Below are 23,258 nucleotides of genomic sequence, written 5' to 3'. Positions count from 1 at the left end.
ATATTAACTTGGAAGATTGTTTTGTTTACCTGTTCACTTAAATGGCTCTGGGCTTAAATTTTAAAATTGAACGCATGCTTCCAGATACCCATTAACTTTTGTATTTAATACAATGCCATGCAAACGCTACATGATTACATTATCTACATGTTTTTTCATTGACTGTTTTTCTCTTTATTTGAAAAATCAAATAAAGATGTCTAAATTCCAAGAGGAGCTCACCACCTTTTGGGCACGGCCCTCCTCGGCTGTCTTTCAAAGGGGGGTCAGGGCGATTTGCACCCCCCAGACAAAAGAAACCTTCCGCGCATACACCCGAAGGTGCTGAGAGCCCCACAGCATCACAATAGTAACCAGGGAGACATGCCTGGCAATCCTCCTGAGAGGGGAAATGGGAAATGGGAGAGAGAAAAAAAGGGGGGGGGGGGCAGAGACAGAGAGGCTGTAAGAAAATGAAAAAAGAGAGAGAGTGCCTCGTTGCAACATTGATTTGGGATTAGATATTGATTATCTGTCACAATAACAGGCTGTAAATACTGTATACGGCTAGTGTAGCAGGACTGGTAACTATAAACTTCTTTTCATTGTAAAGCATAAAAGACATCTATGTGATGCTACCTGGAGCTCAAAAGTGTATTAGGTAAGGTAAATATTAAATAATAAAAAGAATATAATTTAAATATATTTAATATAAATATTAAATAATAAGAAGAATATAATAAAAAATTAACAAACAGAAATGAAGCAAGACATGACATTAAACATGAATAATGTAAATACAGACAATATAAGCCAATACATTTTTAAAACTCATTATTTATTGTGAAATGTTTTTTCCATTTTTCCTAATGACCATTTTATTTCATAACGACACTTTTCATCAAGTCTTGGTCTGTCAATCAAGATAAACAATGAAGAGCTATTTATGCTGCTGGTTGTTGCTACGATCTGAATGAATATCTATTGTATTTTTTCTATATTCACATCCAAATGTCATCCTTGTGTTATTTTGAGAGAATGTCTTCTCTCTCAGTAATTGTCAAGGAGACATGTGAGTGCGATATTGAGTCAAAGAGACCTGGGAGACTAATTTGGTGAGGTTAGAGAATGTTCCACGTGGACAGGGCAGAGGATGGACAGTGGCCTGGGGGCAGTAATGACCGGCAGGACATGGCCCTCCCTCTCCTGGTGAGAGACACAGAGAACAAGGCTGCCATTTGTCAAGCATCTCAAAATAGGAATACTAATGGAAAACACAGATAATTATAAGGAGGACACTTATCTCTTGTCTTTCTAACATATTAGTAAGAAACAATGTGGTATAATGATACTATAGTGTACTGTAATGTGTGAACATGCAGTACGTGTCAGGTGAAGATGTTTGTTTACCTGCAGCCTGTGAGAAAGGTTGTGGAGAGGTGTTTCCATGTGAGCAGTAATATCCTTCCTGACATGGTCCAGTGACAGCTGTGCCATTTCGGGAAGAACAGTAATGGCCGCCGTCACACTGCCTGCACTGAGAGACAGACCAGTAGCCGGGGTCAGGGCCGTAAGTTCCCTCTGGACAGCCTCTCAAGTCAAATCCTGTTCCTTCAGGGCAGTAAAAGCCTGCAGGTCACAGACCGAACACAAGGATATACATATATAAGATACAAACATTTGGGTAAAATTGCTGGGTAGCTTTTTCACTGATCATTGTTGTTTTTTACTTGATAATTGATAGTTTCCTCAAATTAGCATACAACTGAAAGTATTTTTTTAAAGTAGTTTAAAGGGCATAAAAAACAGCAAACCACAAACCTGCAGGACACAAGTACAGGGAGCCAGACACACAGTGCCAGCCTGGCACACAGGGCTCACACTGGCTAGCGTGTGTAACAGCAACATATGTCCCTGGATCACAGGGCACAGGTTGAACAGTTCCCTCTGGGCAGTAGTAACCCTCAGGACAAGGTCCCCCTGTAATCCCATCTGTAGGGGTGGATGTGACAGCTCCCTCTACACAGTAATATCTGCATAAGAAACATGAGCATATGAAATCTCTCAATAAGAAATCGGCACAAGGGCCAGATTTTGTAAACCTGTGAGGATTAGATGGCTGGAAAGCATATTTTCACGACTAAATAAATAATAACAACAAGTAATATTTATTTCTCAAGTTCATTAGTCTGGTTTACCCCTTACTGCAGCGTCCACTGGGTTTAGTGAGGCCGGCAGAGTCACAGTAAAATCCTCCCAGGCAGGGTTTGCAGTCCTCCTGGATACGCAGGCCAGAACTGTTTGACCAGCTTCCTTCAGGGCAGGCCATGGGAGCTGTGGTGCCTATAAAGATCACACAAACATTGACTCACATTTCAACACTGTTAAAAGATGACAAGAACAATGCAGTTATTGGGTTTGTCTAAACAATATATTGTGACAATACTGTACACTCTTAAAGCAACTAAATAAGTGAGACACTATAAAGCACCCATTACAACGTGCAGGTTTGAGCAACTCAGGAGAAGGCTGCCTTTACCCTACAGCTGCATTTTGAAGCAAGGGTAATCGCTTCAAGTCAAGAGAGAACAACAGTACAAATTAATTTGCAGAAAACGGTACCAAAAGTTACAAGATAAATTTTGTCAGAACTTCCTGTAGGCCACCAATGGTAATTAGCATGAATAAAACATTGCAGCCCTGGAATATATTAGGGTAGAAAGTTAATAGCCGCAGAGAGTATAAATTTGGTTACATTACCCTAAAAACAAGGTGTATCAGCTTTGAATTATAGAAAACATTATTTTGAAAATGTGGTCCCCCTGCAACTTGATCAACATCAGGCATCAACAGTATACTGTAGCAGCACTGAAGAGCTGCTGGTGGCTGACTGCTTATTAGGGGAGGATAAGCCAGTTACCTGAGGGGCAGTATTGACCAGGTGGACACAGGGAACCAGAGAGTCCATCCAGTGGGCTGGGAGATGATGCTCCCTCTCTGCACCAATAACCAGAACGGCATGGTCCTATGGGTAGAAGAATATCACAACACTTTATCATCATACAATAATTCAGATACATCTACAGCCCCACAGTACATGCTACAGACTACAACATCTGGGTTTAACAAGTCAAACACCCAAATCAGCTTTGGAGACATCAGTCTGAGATTGCTTTCTCGACGCTAGAGTTAAGTTAAGAAAAAAATTGACAGAAATGGATGGTTCAAATTGGGTGAACCATCCATTGAAATATTTTAAAACAGACTGGGAAACCCCATTCTGAACCATACACAAACCCCTCAAATAGAATATCTAACACATAATAAAAAATAAAATGAAAACTTGTTGGGTTGGAATTACAGTAGCGTAGTGAAATTTAGAAATACTAGACACATGGTCTGTCATTCTCACCTGCCGGCTCTGACAGTCCCACAGAAGGGCAGTACTGTCCAGCAGCACATGGCATGCAGCCTGCAAGGCTGTGCGTTTGCTGTCTTGGGTTGAAGAAGCCTATAGGGCAGGGGTGTTGGTTGGGCAGGGCTGTACCTGCAGGGCAGTAGTGTCCTTTAGGGCAGGGCCTCAGAAGAGAGGCATTGGCTGATCTCAAATCACAGTAGTAACCTTGAAATAAGAGAATATAATATCATATATAAATATATAATTTATTTAAATTAGCACTGCCAGTTTTGGGAAGTATTAAAGACTCGATGATAGAAAAGTAAACACGTAGCATAATAAATAAAACACTTTCTAGGTTGCTTGAGAGCTATTTTCTTTACAGGCTATTCAGCAAAATAAAAATGGCACAAAGTTAAATAACAGTGTTTAAAAAAAGAAAAGGTACTGAAAAGGTAAAAAGTAAAGAGTGCTCCTACCTGCCTCACAGACAGCGCAGGCTGCCTGTTTCTCTCTGTTCTGGTATGTTCCTGATGGGCAGGGCTCTGGAGATGCACTACCCTGTGAGCAGAAGTGGCCCGCAGGACATGGCACAGCTGTAGCCACAGTCTGACCAGGAGGGCACCAATAGCCTATCAAGGAGACAAGAGACACAAGTCAATGTCAGTCTAAAAGGATGGAAAGAAGGTTGGCAAAGAACAAAAGATTATGTTTTATAATAACAATTTATGGTGGCACAGTGTACGGACTGACCTTGGCTGCAGGGTCCAGTTGGAGCCCTGAGACCTGGTTCTCTGCAGAAGAAACCTGCAGTACAAGGCTGACAGCCAGCTGCACTGGTTAGACCTGGCACTGGGGAGAAAGTACCAGCTGGACACAACTCTGGCTCTCCTGAGCCCTCAACTATAGAGAGAAATAGTTGAAGTAGTCATTCATTCATCCTGTCATTCATTGTCTTTGCATGCCAATTCCTATTCTGCCCTGTAGGGCATAAAAGCTTATATCAGGATCGGGCAGAAATTGTGGAGACACCCTACACAGGTCAACAGTTTATCAACAAACTAACATAAATAGACACTAGATGATTCACACTCATACCCATGGGAGATTTAGGGTGTCCAGTCTACCTGAGTCATAGCTACAGCTACTTTCTCTAGCCTGCCTAATTTGCATGTCTATGGGCTGTGGGAAGACATTGGAGAATCATCAGAAAACCCCAAAGTTAAACAATTCAAATCAATTCCAAATAGATGCCATAATATGTACTGTCCATTACACCAAGCACTTTTTTATACCACTATTAATTGGTTTAACTTAACTTTGCTGGCAAGTTAGTGACAACCGTTCTAAGGCAGTAAAGCAGGGCTTACCACAGTATGTCCCAGGTGGACAGATGCTGCCTTTTTCTCCATCTGTTGGTCTGGCATCAGTGGCTCCTTCCACACAGTAATACCCAGGGGAGCAGGGACCCATCGGCAGAGCCAAACCTTTTGATCAATGTAAGTACATTTGTTATTTGTTTGATATACCCCAAATTATTGGGTCTACAGACTGACATCCCCTTCTGCAGAGTAATGTGTGCACCCCCAAAAGGCCTTGAATGAAATTGCCCCATCAGTGTCCAAATACCTGAGATGTTACAAAAGGTTCCCGGCGGACAAGGCAAGGGCTCTGAGCTAGCTATGGGGCAGTAAAAGCCCACCTGGCAGCGCCCCCCTGTGGAGGTCGCTGGACAAAGACAGTTGGCATTTGTGTAATTGTCCAGGTCAAAAGGCTGGGAGTTCCACGCTGCTGACACACAGAACCAACCTGAGAGAAACAAATGCAGCAAGAGAGAGAGTGGGAGACAATGAAGGTGATGCACTGATGTTTTGACAGTAGTGATACACAAACACTCTTGCTACTGACATAGAACAGCATCACTGTAGACATCACATGCTGACTTTGTCAACACCGGGTGAAATAAGACGCTCAACAGAGCAGGAAGACAGCAGTACAGAGCAAGGTGAGAGAGGTGAGTCATTGATGCAAAAACAGGTTTACTAAAACAGGTATCCACAGGCACTCACTGTTCACTGTTCTAATATCTGCTTGAGGCTTGTGTGCATTAAGTGGTTGGCATATGAAGTCATTTGTACATACATGAATAATATAAAGCTAATTATCCAAAAGTTGTTGTTTTTGCTGAATTGTTAGAGAAAGGTGTAAAGAGAAGAAAAGTAAAATAAAGACTGATGTGGCTGGTGTTGAGTTGTGATGTTTCGTGCTTAATGTGCACTCCTCGTTCCCTACCCCTAAGTCTTTCCGACTGCTTTGGACTGGCTTGTCAGCCCCTAGTGACAAATAGGCTGCCACAGAGGACAAAGTCCTGACACTGAGAAACTAGTCTGTATTGCTGTGATTGTATCTTTGGTAGAAATACACAAAGACACTATTACTGACCAGCCTTGCATTTTCCAGACACTTTGGTCAGCCTCTCCTTCTCACAGTAGTGTCCTGGAGGACAAGGCAGGCAGCTGTCCAGACTCTGAGTCATGGGCTCTGGGTTGTAGTATCCACGAGGGCACGGAAACTGGGTGGCATGCCTTGTACCTATAATACAATTAGATTTCAATCACGCAACAAACAACGTTTTTACCTGGATAGTAAACACTGAGGGGAGTAGTTACAACAAGAAGCTCCTAGATGGTATTTCTTTAAGAGGCTATGCTGGATTTATACTCTGGCAATGGTTTTTCAATACATTCCTTAAAAAACACAACCATGACTGATAATGTTTTGGGTGAGTCTACCATCGGGGCAGTAGAATCCAGGGGGGCACGGGAACATGCTGAAGTTGCCAGTCTTTTCTGGACAGTAGTAGCCAGCAGGGCAACGGGAACACACTGACTGGCCTGTGAGGTTGGTGTAGGCCCCAGCTGGGCAGGGTACTGGGTTCGCACTACCCTCAGGGCAGTAATGAGCTGGTGGGCAAAGACCCCCTTCTGAGCCTGTAGAGGAAAAAATAATTAGATGTGCTAAATTTCTGAGCTAAGCCGTTAATGTGATGAATCCTGTGATAAACCCTGATTAATTCAGTAATCATTCATTCAACAAAACACCCTCACACAGTCAGACTGCATGTATTTATCAGCATCTGTTTCTTTTCTATCTGATGCCTTCTCACAAGGTTTCTCTCCACACATTAGCACATACACACACACACATATACATATATCTATATAGATAGATAGATAGATAGATAGATTAGCTCTGTTCTTCACTACTTCGTCTTATGTCTGAACTTTGTTGACTGATTAACTGTTAAATCATTGTGTTGATATTTGAAGATTGTAGATGGAGTAAGGGAGAAAATAACTTTTTCCACACGCACAAATTAAATTAAGTTCTCTTAAAGATGAAATTTTAATTAAAACCTCAATATTTATTACTACCTGTCGCTGTTGTGTCTCCCCCTGGACAGTAAAATCCTGCCTTACACAGTCCAGATGGTCGAGTGAGGCCTGGAGTGCCACAGAAGTGACCCACTGGACATGGACTACAGCCAAAAGTGTCTGTCAGATGAAGACTGCAAACATCCACATGTAAACACACAAAAACATACACACAACATACAGTTACACAGTTAAATAAAATGATTAACTGCTTAGAATTGTGTATAAATAATATTTTGGTCCACCAACCTGTTAGAGTAGGTTCCTGGTGGACATGGCAGTGGGAGACTGGTGCCCTCTGGACAGTATTTCCCCTTTGGACATGCTCCTCCCACTCCTGTGCTGAAGTTACCATCTGGGTTCTGAAAGTTTGCACCTTGAGAAATTGCACATTTAAGATATGTTTAGTTGTCCAATTCAGATTTGCAGCATGCTGGCCCTTTTGTACAGTAGCAGATATTTACAGTGATATATGGTAAAATACACATAGTGTACCTGCTATACAGTAGTAACCAGCTTGACAGGGTCCAGTAGGTTCAAACAAACCCCAGTCCTCACAGAAGAACCCTGTTAGCACAGCAATCAACACATCATAAAATATTGTTAATATGCTAAAACTATTATTTCCTTTTATTGAATAACTAGTTCCAAAACATCTAGTTACTACAAGACACTTATTCGCTGAAAGCCTTCTTAGGTCACTTGTAGAGCAATGAAGACAACTATTAGACAATGCCCTCACCTGCTGGACAAATGAGGCACTGCTCCACTTGGCTGAGGCCAAACTGAAGGCTGTATGTTCCAGGAGGGCAGGGCAGGATGCCCTCAACACCGCCACCAAGACAGTAGTGTCCCGCTGGACAGGGCTGGACACCTTCTCCTGACAGACAGTAGGTCCCTGTTGGGCAGTCATCACACGCTTCTGCCCCTTCATCCAAAAAAGAAAGAATATAGTAATCTTGCGAGGGGGGGTCATGGTGCAATGGATAAGACACATGCCTTTGGTGTAAGAGACCCGGGTTCAATACCCCACTGTGACCCATCCACCATTGTGTCCCTGAGCAAGGCAATTAACCCCTAGTTGCTCCAGAGGTGTGCGACCTCTGATGTATAGCAAATAAAAGCGTCAGCTAAAATGTATACTATATATAATAAATGTAATACCTGCATTTTATATATTCATAACATGATACTTCATATGCTATGCAATTCTGTAAGATGAATTGTCTATACCTGTAGTGTTCGAGTATGTCCCATCAGGGCAAAGTACAGGAAAAGATGATCCCATGGGACAGTAGTGTCCAACTGGACAAATGTCCCCTGTCACTCCGTCCGAGGGCATTGAAGACACAGCCCCTCCTGAGCAGTAAAACCCTACAAATCAGTAGATTCGAAATTTACTTACTTAAAAAACAAAAATGATGATGATGCTCTCTTTTTTGTCACTTTCACTTCATACATGAGCATAAACAAAGAAAAAATATTCACCTACCCATAAAATAATACTTTGGAATGGTCAGTCGACAAATATAAAACACTTTCCAATTCTAATGAATATGTTTTTTAAATGTTATTCTGCATTGACCTCCATATCTACAGCACAACTGTAGATATGGACCGTTTTACACAATGTTTTAACACATCAAACTTTTTTCCCATTGTACCAGATAATAAACCTTACCTTCATCACAGATTCCTGAGGGCTGGCTGAGTCCAGTACTGTTGCAGTAGAGTCCCGGCGGGCAGGGCAAGCAGGAGGACAGATTTTGGGCTCCCACAGTGCTGCTCCAGGTTCCTATAGGGCAGGGGTGCTGCTGGGGGTACATGGTCCCACGCGGACAGACGTAGCCTGCAGAACATACACCGCCAGAGGCCACGGCCACCTGTGGGAATGTTAAGTAATCAACACAATATGAAAAAGTTTGATCATTTTGGCTTTCAGTTTAAGTAGTTAGAAGTTTAAAAGTTAAAGCTGTGGGCAGTTTGAGTTGGCAGCTGTCATTTATTTCCCACGCACTACAAGCAGCTTATCCAAAAAACAATTATTTATTTAAGCAATGCAAACTTGAACTAAACATGCCTAAATTCATAATTCACATCAAATGACAGAAAACGCCTAGGGAGTCAAACAGTGTGAGAAATTAAGTGCAGCCATCAAATGAACTACACAGCTTTAACTTAACTTTTCAACTTAAAAAAACACGATATTTCAACCACTTAAATTGCCTCATGTTTCTCCTTCTCTGCTCCTTCCCCCTGGCTCATATACTGTGATGTTTTAACAAAATATAGGGTTGCCACAGTTGAGAAAAAACAAATTATAAGCATCAACAAGCACAAAGTAGACAAAACATCAAACATCATCATTTATATCATTCAGAACTCAACATGGTAAATATGAAAGGCATTAGAGCCTGGATTTTTGTTACATGGCTGCATATAAAACATAACCAATCAATCAATAAAGACTTTATTACAGACTCAACGTCCAAATCTTGCTCACAACAAAACATAAATACATGCCCACAAACACACATACATACACACATACATACTACACCATAGTAAATCATGGAAGATATAAAAATAACAAATTATTACCAGGAGACAATTGTACCATTGTTTCCACATACAGGACTGGTAGTGTGTGGTACTTAGCCATATGTTTGTTAAGCTCAAAATTATTTCATTTCGGACCCATTAAGACAGCATGAAAGGTCCTTACTCCTGCAGCCACAAACATCTCACTTGCACTACACCATCTTGGTCTCTTGAGTAATATTCTCTTTGCATCGTTATAAGCTACTTTAAGTTTCAGAAGAATTGCCTTTCTATAATCTGATGACAAGTGCGCAGTATATTAAGGAGTGACATTTACATTAATTAATACATTTGAACAACAATTTGTTAATATAACATCAAAACATAGTAGTCAATTAAATTCCTTTCGATACCTGTAGAATGTGGTGACTGTACGTCATTATCTGTGCACAACGTCAGATACAAGGCAGAGACACTTTATATAAAGAGAACAACTTCTTGTTATATACTGTCCCAAAACCAATTCATGCTTTGAGTGTTTAAAACCACTTCTTAAAATCTTTTAGGGAATTATGTTTCTCTTTCAATCGTTTCTATTTAGTTTTTACTAAAACACTGTTTCTTTCCTAAATAAGCTGATGGAAGCTGTGTAATCAAAGCTGTTCATTACGTCTTACTGGAGAGGCAGTGGAGGCTCCAGATGTGCAGTAGTGTCCCGAGTCACAGAGACCCTGAGGGTCAGAGAGACCGGCTCTGCTGCAGAACCACCCAGCCTCGCATGGCCGACAGTGCTGCACAGCATCGCCACCAGGCTGGTCAGAATAAGAGCCCTGAATAATCACATAGTATAATTATCTCAATGTTAATTACGTGAATTTGAACAAGGGTAAATGCAATTCATAAAGCTTAAGTGCAAAAGTAAAAGCTAACATGACTGACTAAGAAGGCATAGATGAGCGAAGAAGAAGGACAAACAGCGACACACATTCACACTCCCTACACTACACACATGTTAACACACGAATACTGACTGGAGGACAAGGTTTAGCAACAGAGGACCCTGGAGGACAGTAGTGTCCTTTGGGACACAACGGCGGCTGGGACAAGGCCGTCTGGTTACACATTGTGCCTCCCTGACACTCCACGCATGACTGTGCACCTCGACGCTGTGGAGGATTAATAGACAAGGGAATAACCTTGAATATGGCTTTATCTCATTATCTAATTTTAACACTAAACACTAAACTTTTTGTATGGATTATTTCCTACCGGCTGAAAAGTTCCAAGAGGACATGGTTGTGCCCTGGCTGCCCCCTCCAAGGTATAATAACCCTCCTCTGCTTCATTCTGAACAGGCGAAGCTGAGCCACCCGTACAGTAGAAACCAGGAATACAAGGTCCTGAAGGTGAGGTGTTGTTCGACCCTAAACAATAGAAACTGACAGGGAGAGAAAAATATTGACACAAAGAAAAGAGGTCTCTATTTGACGTGATCCTCTTAAATAAATAGGCTGATATCTGAATAATCATATTTATGAGGGCATTACCCTGGTGGACAGCTGACACACTCGTCAGATCTGCTGAGGCCAGTGCTGTTGCTGAAGGTGCCAGGGGGACAGGGGAGGGGAGAGGATGAAGCTCGAGGACAGAAACTTCCCGCTGGACACAAACCTCCTGTCGGCCCATCCACAGGAGTCTGGACATAGTCACAGTACAGAAGCCTAAATGTATTAGTAAAGTAATTTCATTCTTAAAATGCACATTCCAAGTAATGGAGTGTAATAGACCTACATAACAACGTAATGTTTCATAATATGAGTTTTTCCAACACACCCTTTTCTTGTAAAACATTTAGAGAAGATGTTACTATTAATTTCAGTTAATTTACTGGTGGACCCCAGGAACACTAGCAACCATTTAATGGAAAATAATGGGGATCAAATTATATAAAGAAAATAGTTTCAAAAAAATATAACTAACAACCTCTATTTGATAAATTATTAAAATAGCATTTTCATACTGCAGACTTGGCTCCCTCTCTACAGTAGAAGCGCTCTTTGCAGCTCCCAGAGGGCTCTGTTAGTCCCACACCAGTGCAATACTGGCCTCCACCACAAGGGGAGCACTCAGACCTATCACTGAGAGCTGAACGTGAACTGTAGGTTCCTTCAGGACAAGGTTTTGGAGTAGGAGTGCCCTCTGGACAGTAAGAACCCTATTAAAAGAGTAACAGACGGGGTGAAAAAGATTTCATAGTGGAAAGTACACTTGAAGGCATCAGGCGTCTGATCCATGCCACAAGATTTTCCTACCTGAGGGCAGACTAAGGGCAAGTGAGTTCCCGGTCTATCGCAGTAATGCCTGGATGGACATATAACACACGCCTCTCCATTGTGACCAAGCGTGTTGTTCCTATATTGGCCAGCCTGACAGGGATAGGTGTAGGGGTAGCCAGTCCCTAGGGGGCAATAGTGCCCATGAGGACACACCCCTGTCTGAAATATTACAGCAGAGGTAGAAAAAATTGTAACACAATACTTCTTCATCTTAAATACTGTATATCAAATTCATTTTCTTACAGGCCTGATAATAGGCTGCTTCTGAGGCTGCTGGGAGTAACAGTAATTCCCCTCAGGGCACTGGATACACTCGCTGGCATCACGCAGACCAGGAAACTCACTGTAGGTACCATTGGGGCAAGGAACGGGGTTGGGATCCTATGGAGGAAATCACATTTGGAGGTAGTTTAATGGGGCAAAAGTGCTTCAGACATTTGAAAAGCAGACCATATTAATTAAAGAAAAATATTCCTTTGCCATATGTGTTGTTCTTTGACTCACAATGCCTCCTCCAGGGCAGTAGAAACCTCGAGGACAGAGGGTGGCTGAGCGCTGGGGGTCTCTGGCCAGACCCTGAGAGCAGAGGAAGCCTGGGGGGCACACCATGACACTTAACATGGCTTCCTCACTAGTGGTCTCATTACTGCAGTAGTGGCCCTGCAAGCATGGAGAACACTCCACAGAGCCCTCATCCTACACACAAGAGAACATGAAGGAAGATTCAGATAGTTGAAGTTAAAGATATCAACCAGTATGGGGGAGGGACAGAGCAAAATACAGATAAAAAAACATAAGGGAGAGGAGGATCTAACTTGGAAGATGCTGGAACAACAACGCTGATATTGCTTAAACATTGAGAGCAAAAGATGAACTATTATACAATTTGACTTTAATAACTCGTCGTGCTGACATTTACAGATGTACATACATGGTGAGAAATGTTAAGACAATGTATGACTGTGGGCTGTGACTGGAAAGAACGGCTTGGAAGGACGAGACTAATACGCCCACTCTGGTTTCCACTGGTTCTGTAAATGGACCAATCACAGTGGACTGTGTTATAGATGGGGCCTTACAGAGTAGCTGCCAGCTCCACACACTCTGGGGTTGACAGTGGCTGAGTGGGGACAAAAATAACCAGCAGGGCAAGCAGAGCAGTCCTCAAGCCTTTGACCTCCTTTTAGATGGCGAAATGTGGAGCTAGAGAAAGACAAGACAGAGTGGATATACTAAATCATACTTACACCAGCTTAATCCTTCTTTTTATACCACATAGAAAATTATTTCCATATTATCATCCTCTTCATCATCATTTTCACATCTTCCTTCAGATATTCAACATATAATTACTGCTTACGGTGGGCAGGGTGAAGGTTTGGATGTGCCCTGTTGACAAAATGAGCCTTCAGGACAAATCAGGCAGTCTTTTCTGTGTCTGTTGCTCATTTGGATGCTGTATGTGCCCACAGGGCAAGGAAACTGGGTTCCATATGCAGTCCCTGGTGATGCAACATCCAAATAGTTATATCCACATGAATGACTCATGAATACAGCTCTGAAAGAGAAAATCTAATCTTATGAAATCAATTTCATACAGAAACCTGTATTTAGTCTTGCAAAGCAAAACAACATTTAAAGGTAATATTGTGTGTGAGAGTTTTTAACTACAGCAGTAAATATTTTAGATTTCCACCTATATTAACACTTATGTCACACTTATGTGTACCTTCGGGACAGTAGTGTCCAGAGCTGCATCGACCTGACGGAGTTCCAGACCCAGCCAAACAGTACCAACCCTGTGGGCATGGCCGGCACTCACTTTCATCTTCCAATCCACTTTGACTACTCCATGTCCCTACAGGACACTTGTACTGGGTGGGGAACATAGTTCCAGGGGGGCAATAATGCCCTGGAAAGCAGGAGAGTGGTGGTCTCTGGATACCACCAGTTCCTGACAAAGCGTAAGTAATATAGGCATCAAGGTGGGAAAGCCTTTCAACAATGAAAATAAAATAGATTTTATTGATATAACTTTAGGTCTAAATTTGTGTAACATAATCATAATGCACCCTTCTAGGTAAAAACTCAATATGTTGTATGTCCCAAAATCCTCTATATAGAGTATTTTATTGATAGATCACCCAGCTCTATTTGGCATCGGCAACTAAATTAATTTCTATGATACTATGATACTAAATATCAAAAAGTGCTTTAAAAGTCCAACTGAACACGAGTGGAAGAACAATGTCACCTCGAAAACAGGCAAATCGTGCTGGGCACTGCTGACACTGTGAGCGGTCAGTGAGATCAGTGCGATTGCTCAGCGTCCCTGGTGGGCAGGCATTGGTCGGATCGTTGGGTTTAGAGGAACCAGGAGGACACACAAACCTACCAAGATTCAGGCAAATTTGTCAGAATCATGGAGTATCAATTTCAAGGCAGGTTTAAAAAAAAGAGTATTTTCCCAGCATGTGAAAGTCTCAGTACTTGTTTGAATCAGACAGACACTGCAAACACAGGTTTACACTGAAACACGTTACTGATGAGGATCTGAAGAGGTTACTCACCCTTGCATGCAGTCCACATCGGGGGCTCTCAGAGCTACCTGTGTGCAGGCCTTCCCTGCATAGCACTCCCTGCAATCAGCCAAGTCATCCTGACCCTCTAAGGGGTTAAAGGAGCCTGGTGGACAGGGAACAGGGTCGCTTGTCCCCACTGGACAGTAAAAACCAGCTGGGCATTTAAGACAGTCCTTCACACCTGAAGGGAATATTTACAAACATGTTGTTGTCATCTCAATATGAATGTAGGGTTAGAATACACTGCAGGCCAACTTTATTAGGATGTCTGCTGCATTTGAAAAGTTATCAAATGGAGTTTTTGTGGCCTATATATTTATAGTCCTCGCTCATGTTAATTAGGTTTCCCTTATTTTTTCTTTACTGGACTCAAAGCTCCAGCTTGCCATCAACAGTTGAGTTTTAGAATTATTATTGTTAAATGAGACATTTTGTCTCTTTGCCCTGTTGGCATCCATCTGTTGCAACGTCTCATCCATATATTCTGCTTCATCATGGGAACTAAACAACACATACATCTTTATATAATGACAGAGATTTCCGATGATAGACTGCTATAGCACCAAGCTGAGCTGCAGATGGACTGTAGGGCTGTTCCCAAAAAAAAATTATTACACTTATAAATAAATGGCCTCAGGTCCATTATGCAGGAGGAGGAAATCAATGCCTGTGAATATGAAATATAACTTCATTGACTTTATTGATAGCGAGTATAAAACAGTAATAATAGGGCATATAAACTCACTTATTGCTCCTTGATGAGGGGTGAAGGTGCCTCGAGGACACATCACTTCTTCCAAGCCAGCAGGACAGTATCTCCCCCGAGCACAGGGCAAGCCAGGCCCTGATGAGCCTGTCATAGGCACACACACTCAGAATGAACATTTCACATTTTTTTTTAGTATCTGTCTCCATTGAAGTCAGTTTTTTTGTGCTAAGACTTACCTGCAGGACAGAAGCGTCCTTCTCTACATCTCTTGCAGGCTGCCCTACTTGTCTGACCCAGTTGTTCCCCCGCTGTACCAGCAGGGCAAGGTGACCCATGAGGGGTGGCGGTGCCCTCTTCACAGTAATAGCCCTGTGGGCACAGGAACTGGGAGGTGGGTCTCTGTGAGCTTCCTTCCAGACAGTAAAACCCTAGAGAAAAGAATTTATATAGAAGTCCATAACAAAGTATTTTGGTTTGTTTTATACACGATATCATATGGGAAATGCATGACAAACACTTAAAATTGGCCTATCAGAGTTTAAGAACTGCAATTTAGAAGGTAGTCTTGGATGTGAAACTGTATATAGTATGTACTGAGTATAACAATATAGAAGGCTTGCCACTATCAACTCTACCTGCAGGACAGATTGTGCAGTCTCTCAGCCTCTGCAGACCTTCTCTAGAGCCATAAGTCCCTGCAGGACAGAGGACAGCTACACCCCCCACACAGTAATGACCTGGGACCAAGACAAACGTACCAATACATATTGGCTTCTTCCAGGAAGAAAGGAAACTGAAATATAAATGGCTATGTGCAGTGATAAACACTAACCTACTGGACAAACCACACATGCTAACTCCCTCGTATCTTTGTATGTTCCTGGTCGACAGGTGATTGACTGGCTGGACCTGTGGACTGGTTGGCTCCAGCGGGGGGCCACAGCTCCCCCACACAGCAAAGACGTATCATTGCAGCCACGGCAGTAAGTCTGCCCACGTGTGGAAGACCAACCAGGAGGACAGGGGAGTGGCTGTGACATCCCACTGTCTGGACAGTAACTTCCTAGGGCAAAAGGGGACACATTTTGAATTGTTGTGGGACCTTTTTAATAACAAACTAACACAGCAATAAAAGCATATTAGATATGTTAATAGAATTTTATTACTCCACTACCTGCTGGACACTGCAAACATTGGATAGTACACACAGTGGAGTAGAAGCCTGGGGGGCAGTCATTACAAACAGTGTGATCTACGTTGGGCTCCTTGCCGGGCCCACACTATAAGGTGCAAAAAAGAGATGAATAAAGGAGCAAGGAGAAAAGGCATATCACTTTGATTAATTCAAATTATTAGATACATTTTAACAACCATTTATAAAGACAAATTAGACGTTTTCAATACAACAGTTTTTTTGGATTTGAAATTGTAATTTGTAACACCTTAAAAGGAAACCCAGAGGTACAAACAGAATCTACAGGGCAGGTCAGACACTGTAGAACCCCCTCAGGTGAATGTTGTCCTTGGGGACATAAAGATAGGGTCCCGCTGGCTGGATCACATGAGAAACCTGCAGGACACAGCCTACAGTCCACTCTGTCCTCTGAACTGACCAGACCTGGAAAACAAGGCTGCAACATACAGAAATTAGTACAATCAGTACAATGACAACAATACAGCATCAAGCACAGTACAATTAGACCCTTTTCCCAGCGGACATTTTGACATGTCAAACACAATCATCATTAATTGCTGCACTGCACTGCACTGCAATAATTGCTGGAGCAAAGTCTTCATTAGGGTTATAGGTTCCAACTGTGCTTTCCCTCCCATGACAAGTTTGTTGTGAAGAAGGTCTACTACAAAGACCATCAAGGGAAATTAGTGATTTCTTCGGCTTTCAAAGGATGGCATGACAGAAAGAAAATTTGCAAACCACGGTTGTATGATGAGGCTTTCACCTGCAGCTGTCTCTTACCTTGCAGTCACTGATACTGTCTTTCCCTGTGTAGAGGTTGAATGTTCCCACTGGACATCTGTGAGGTGCCGATACATTGCCAGGACAACTATATAACAGAAATGTATTAAGTTACTGTCTATATTACAGTTAATTGCCCCACCAGTAGTGCGTAAACACATTTATTTTTTAAAATAAATATTTGAAATTCTTTCATGTGATTCCTCAAAGTAGCAAAAATAATGTATCTCATAATATTAAGTTCTTATCTATGTATTTTTATAGTGACCATCATAAAAGTATACAGGTCAGTCATTTCAAAGATGGGTGATCACTTACAAATGGCCAGTGGGACACTCTAAACACAGCTGGTGGGAGAAGTATTTTCCTTCTGGACAATGACCCATGTCTGTCCCTTCACCGAAGGGCTCGTCTGCACTCCCTTCAGACGACTCTAATGTCAGGAAGGATGTAGAGGTCTGTCATTAATCAATATCTTAGACTGTTTAGTCAAGGTGGCTTTGTTCCTTCTTACATTACCTTAATTTGTTAAGCATACTGTAAAAAAACAACTATATAACTTCATACAACCATTGCTCTTACCTGAGGTGAGCCCAGACTGTGTCAGCAGCAGGAAAATCCATGAAGCTGAAAAACAGAACAGATGCATAATTTTCCAAGAGCACATTATCAATGCATCTCTAATCAGGTCCACACTGTTTCTCTTTTTTTGTGTATTTTCATTCAAGACTGTTTGGTCTGAGCCTACACGAGTGATTGTTTAAAGGGATGAAAGTGAGAGGCCCTCTGTGGCTGAAAGTGAAACAAGAGCACGCAACGTGATTCCCTTGTGATTGCTCTACCTGATAAGGGTGTGCAATGATGTTCTGTAACTGTACCTGCCATTTTCATAATGTATGAGCTTGTTCTAAAGCTAACCCAGATATTGTCTCTGATCACTTCAATTATTTATATTTCCTGTTTAATTCACTTAGAGGTTACAAAGAGATTAAAATATCAGAAAGATGGGACAAATCTGATGGATTTCTGGAATCAATTAAATTAATCTAATGTTGAATGCTTCACAAAAGACCCCCTTTTTGTCTTCAAAAGAGTGGGGAATTATTCAGACTTATTGGGAAATGAATGCCAGGCATGTCATCTGTTCGAGCAGAGAGTAAGCTGCAATGTATGTGTAAACCACATTCTCATATACTGCATCAGTTTTTCAAGCCAGGTGCAAAATGTATGCACTAATGCAATAGTGAAAATTTGTTTATTTAGACATCAGTGTGTCCTTTATGTATGATCACGTTTGAGAATATGCTTTTGTCCTACATTTTCAACAGAACTTTAATGTGCAAGAAGTCAGGTGCAATAAATGGAAAGAATTATTTTTACACTGCTCTGAATCCTGTTGTTTGCCACATCCTGTTGCCTTACCCACGGGTTGGAGCATATGTATGGGTATTTTGCTGCAGGTGCAAGCATCACCACACTACGAGAGCAAAAGATATTTGATTGTGTGTTTTGTGAACAACAGAGGAGCAACAATGATGATCTCAGTCCTCTTCACTTTGCTCTTTTTTCAGGTGACACAAGGTAAAGTATATATACTCTTTGTCATTGGACTGGACTTTTGCACTCATCTATAAATAGTGTGCTTGGTGTTTAATGTAACATAATGTTTTATATAAAAGTAGATAAAATGTCCTCTCTTTGCAGATTATGTGAGCTGTGTTAATATGAAGATACCCATTGATTTTGTGACTGTAGCGTTAGGGGAATCTCTTACATTAAACTGCACCTACAATTGCTCCGCTGGATTTGTTCGTGGCTGTTGGAGTAAATCATCAGACAACTCTGGCTGTCATGGGAGAATCAACTCTTGCACAACGTCTCTTCATCTATTAAATGTGTCCACTGAAGATCTCACGACAAACTACACTTGCTACACACAACACACAGATGACACTCAACTTCCACAAAAAATAGAGCGTATAGTTTTACTGAAACTTCAAGGTAGATACACATTATCATAACATACATCTTGTCTTTGGCAATTACTTCAAGCAATAAGTAAGCAATCGTTACAAAACCAAAGGTAGATTTAATTGCAATGTTTCTTTCTTTTGTTTTTTTTCTCCAGTTCAAACAAGTGCCCCAAACTGTACAATTAACCCTAAGACTGAAACCAAAAATGGTAAGGACCATGTATATTAAAAAAAATATAAAAACTCCACAATTGCAACTTTACATTATTTTTATACATCACTTTTATTTGCATATGCAATTTTCTACATTTCTCAGCATCTCCTTCTCCTAAGCCAAAAGATTCAAGTGGAGGTGAGATGGCACTTTGAAACAGTATAGAATATGACGTTTATTAATGTAGATAATGTGTGCTTGTATTTTATATAATTATTTACCCATATTTATGTATCTATATGTGGAACTGAAAAGTAAACATTGTCTCTGTAATCCAAATTAATACTGTTATCTCCATGTTAACAGGAGAATTCACTGGAATTAAGGTTTTAGCAACTGTTACGCTTGCTGTGGCCATTGTGCTTGCGGCATTGGCCGTTTACCTATGTCTGAACCGGAGCAGACAGAGCTGGAATTGTAAAGGTGATTATTACACAATATCACACTATGAACATAACAAAGTAACAATTGCTGAATAAGAACAGAAAATACACGCAATTTTATTTCTATATTATTGTGTTAATAATTGTTAATAAATGTGTTAATAAACATTCCAGGAGAGCCTGTTGTGTCTAGGTCAGGGTGAGTACAATTTATGACTATTTGATGACTATTTGGGTAAATCTGTTATTTAGAAATCTATGATTTTGCAAAAAGTTCATTTCTTTTTCCATTACCCTTTCAGCTCACCACCACCTCTGCAAGCTGTCCTCTCACCAGTAAAGGGTAAACAGTTCAAAATATCAAAATGAAAGTGCAAGATTTTTAGCCTCCACATGCAGCCATGCCATTCATACTTGTAATGTTCCCCAGGGTCATTGTCCACACAAAGCGAAAGAGTGATTTTGAGGATTCCTACACCAGGTAGGATGATCAAGATTACCACCGCACATGTTTTATAAGTAACACAGCATCACTGTCTATACAACAAAGACTAAGATTTACTAATATATTGATAAATCTTCTGGACCCAGATAATGAGAGTGACACTGAGGTTCCGTATGCCGATATAATGATCACTGTCCGAGGGGTCAGCACACCAGAGCTCACTCAGCTCAGCTACTTGGCTCCTGGAGATCAAAAAGAGGTGAGAAACTTTTATCTTACTGAAATCCAAATTTATTGAACAAGCGTATTCAACTGAAGATCATGTACATGTATCTAAAGCTGGTAAATACCTATGTTATGGTGATCACTTATAGTTTACTGCTGTTGGTATACAAGGATGCACAATGAATTCCTAGAATGTTTCAACTTAAATGAACAAGCGGTTACTTGGCTGTGCTTTATAGACAGCTCAGGTGAAGTAAGGAGCTAATGCACGTAGTGAGCATCTGTCACTTTGGAGGCGCCAAACAAAAAACTTTTGTTTTAATACTTCTTAAGTTTATCTTACTTGTTTAAACAGTTTTGTGCATTCCATAAGTATTGAATGTACAGAATAGTATAAATAAACATACAGTCAGTTGCCAGTTTATTAGTATTTATGTCAACAAGGATCTAAATATTAGAAACATCTCTCAGTATGACGCAATGCAGTTCAACAGCACCACAAACTACAGCCTTCAAAATGACCAAAAACACATGTCTAAAACAGTTTTTAAAAACTGATTATAACCTTCATGAAGGTAGGATTTATTAAACTGGCAACTTAAGAGATATGTTGTTTAAAAGTTAGTTTACTTTATGATTGTCATTGATTTTAATGTTGGTTTACACATCTGCAGATTGCAAGGTTAATATATACTAGTAAACCAAATACCTTTTGGAGTAAAACAAGTGCTTACTTAGAATAAATGTGTTTCTGTCACTTTTCAAAGACAGACAACCAGCTTTATCTTTTACTATTACTGATGTAAGTACACACACTAGGGGAGCCCTCGAAAAGTATTGAACCAGTATTGCTATCTCCTACATGAGTTTTTCTCTGCTTGTCCTCCAGTGGTGGGGAGATGAATCAAGGTCTCACCTGCAGGCCTCACGTTCAGCTGACAGACTGCATGTCCCCCACCCCAGAGAGGTCAACCGCAAGATGAGCACCAACTCTGAGTATGCAGTCATCACATATGCCTGACTGAGGTCGTTGCAGCTGGAAAAGGAGAGGGAGAAGAAAAATACACATTTGTTTTTGTTAAACATGCTAATACACGTCCCCGTTTTGTTTGTTTTTTTTGCTGGTTTATATGTACCTTTTACATTGTTTTGTTACGTGCGCTATGTTTATAATGTACCCGATTTTATATTCAATAAAATCCTGTGAGTTTTGTGACATTTGAGCCTTATCACCGTCCGTAGTTACAAGAGTTGCCTAGAAACAGTTATCAACAAAACGCCGTGGCTAACTTTTGTTAGCCTAGGGTTAGCATTCAAAAATCAAGGTGGATAGGAAGTGCAAGTCATTTCAGGTAAAGACGTGGCTATAAATAATAACATAACGTTATGTTTTCACATTTTCTAAATCTGTCTGAATATACATTGAAGCAATTTAAGTAGTGTGTGACGAGAAGATAGCTAACTTACTAACAATTATATTGCATCTATTCTATAGAAAGTCCCCAGTTTTTGCAAGCCTTTCTCCCCATTTACGCTAACTTAAACATTAGGAAGAAAATAAATTACTGAAAACAACTTCGGCTTCTCCTGGTCAGACTTCCCAGCTGTCACAAAAGTCATCGCCTCCAGTGTATCGTAAAAAATGTCAGTGCCTTTCTCCAACACTCACCTGCGTGTCCCGCGAGGGTTTGGTACCATCCTGGAGGGACTGGCCAGAGAAGTCCTACGAGACCAGCCTGAAGACATTCCTAAATATGCTGCACAGTACTTCGACACTCTTCTCCAACAAAGAGAAGGTAACTGCATTTTTTATGTGGTGAAATTAGGCAAATGCCATTAATTGCTGTCAAATAATTTATTTTTTGCTTGTAGATAGTGGCATGGACCCTGCTGAGTGGGCTGCTAAACTGGAAGATAGATTCTATAACAACAATGCATTCAAGGCCACTGGGGTACTAAATCAACCTACAGTATATAAGCTATTACTCTTACCATACAAATGTTTCCTCAGTTTATCAACGCCTCTCTCTGTTTATTTACCATTATACTTTTGTTGTTATTTTTTTTTTTTTCCACCCCAAGGCTAGTCCTGAAAAAGAGCCTGCAACAGAGGTGGCCTTTTACAAGTGAGTCTCAATTTATGTGCTATCAACAGTCAGGAGGATCAACAGGAGAGGGAGAGGATGGGCATGAGGGAAAGAATAGTCACAAGTGAAGAAGAAATTAGAATAAAATATTATATTTTTTCATCTTTATTATTTAGGTTTTCATCTCAAATCACTCTGTGAGGTATTTCGTAGAGGTGGTTGTTGTTGTTTTTTGCCCTGATTAGGAAATAGCATTATGGAAAAAAAACTTAACACCCAACAGCTTCACCTGCCATGAGGTTTGGACATAGGACATGTCCTTTTTAAATGCTAGAAAATAATCATGTATATTTGTTAAAATAATGTGTTAAGTTTTTTAAAACAAATACAGTAGCATGTAAGATCTACTTTAGTATATGAACAGACCAAGTCTATGTCATGCTTCAGCTTTCTCAGACAGATCAATGTAAAGAACCTCTCAAGCTAAAATACACTGTGAAATAGAGGCCTGTTATTACCACAGAACATAAGTTCGTGTTGAAAGCGCTTTCAGTTTTGCGGTGTCAATGGTGAGAGAAAAGGGCAGGACCGAAAGACAAGAGCTGCAGGAAGACAGTCGCAGTTTCCAGATGAGTGTCACAGAGGCATTATCACATTGTATTGTTTTGAAGAAACATCACTTAAATCACTATTATCACTTAAATTTCCTACTTGTTGCATAGAACACTTCTCAACTTGAGCTTTCAATTTTGATTGGTACTTTTTAGAGAAAAATCATACGAGTCCCAAACTGAAGATGAATCCAGTCATTCAGCAGAAGCCTCAAATCCCTCCACCACACATCCTAATGTCTCTGAAGAGGTTGATTTTACTGACAGCACAGAAGAAGAACAAGGACAAGACAAACACGATATTGCAGACAAACACATTATTTCAATGGAAAAAGGACTTTCTGAAGAGGAATCCGTCAGGCTC

The 23,258-nt window shown here is 40.9% G+C and overlaps 2 protein-coding genes and 1 long non-coding RNA gene across 3 annotated transcripts; 2 read left to right on the top strand and 1 right to left on the bottom strand.

Moving 5' to 3' along the window:
- Positions 1-815: 815 nt before the first annotated feature.
- Positions 816-1,912, bottom strand: LOC119883557. Its single transcript, XR_005440679.1, has 3 exons — positions 1,801-1,912; positions 1,390-1,608; positions 816-1,185 (listed from the first exon to the last, which is right to left on the bottom strand). It is a non-coding gene; the product is annotated as an uncharacterized LOC119883557 (long non-coding RNA).
- A 16,500-nt stretch (positions 1,913-18,412) lies between these two features.
- On the top strand, positions 18,413-21,412 carry LOC119883382. The gene is made up of 10 exons (XM_038694005.1): positions 18,413-18,537; positions 18,661-18,957; positions 19,085-19,138; positions 19,246-19,281; positions 19,450-19,566; positions 19,701-19,725; positions 19,829-19,869; positions 19,957-20,007; positions 20,118-20,230; positions 21,086-21,412. The coding sequence occupies exons 1-10, from the start codon at positions 18,489-18,491 to the stop codon at positions 21,215-21,217; spliced, it is 915 nt and encodes a 304-aa protein (XP_038549933.1). The 5' UTR covers positions 18,413-18,488; the 3' UTR covers positions 21,218-21,412.
- Positions 21,413-21,441: 29 nt separating this feature from the next.
- On the top strand, positions 21,442-23,018 carry LOC119883383 (sperm surface protein Sp17-like). Its single transcript, XM_038694006.1, has 4 exons — positions 21,442-21,548; positions 21,792-21,992; positions 22,069-22,148; positions 22,279-23,018. Exons 2-4 carry the CDS (start codon positions 21,839-21,841, stop codon positions 22,324-22,326), a joined length of 282 nt encoding a protein of 93 aa, XP_038549934.1. The 5' UTR covers positions 21,442-21,548; positions 21,792-21,838; the 3' UTR covers positions 22,327-23,018.
- Positions 23,019-23,258: the final 240 nt, after the last annotated feature.

The sequence above is a fragment of the Micropterus salmoides genome, unplaced genomic scaffold (genome assembly GCF_014851395.1).
Source record: "Micropterus salmoides isolate LMB-PRFRI ecotype aquatic unplaced genomic scaffold, ASM1485139v1 Ms_hic_scaffold_3, whole genome shotgun sequence".
Classification (NCBI taxonomy): Eukaryota; Metazoa; Chordata; class Actinopteri; order Centrarchiformes; family Centrarchidae; genus Micropterus; species Micropterus salmoides.
Note: the sequence above shows the minus strand (reverse complement) of the source record. Positions and strands in the feature narration are given on the sequence as shown.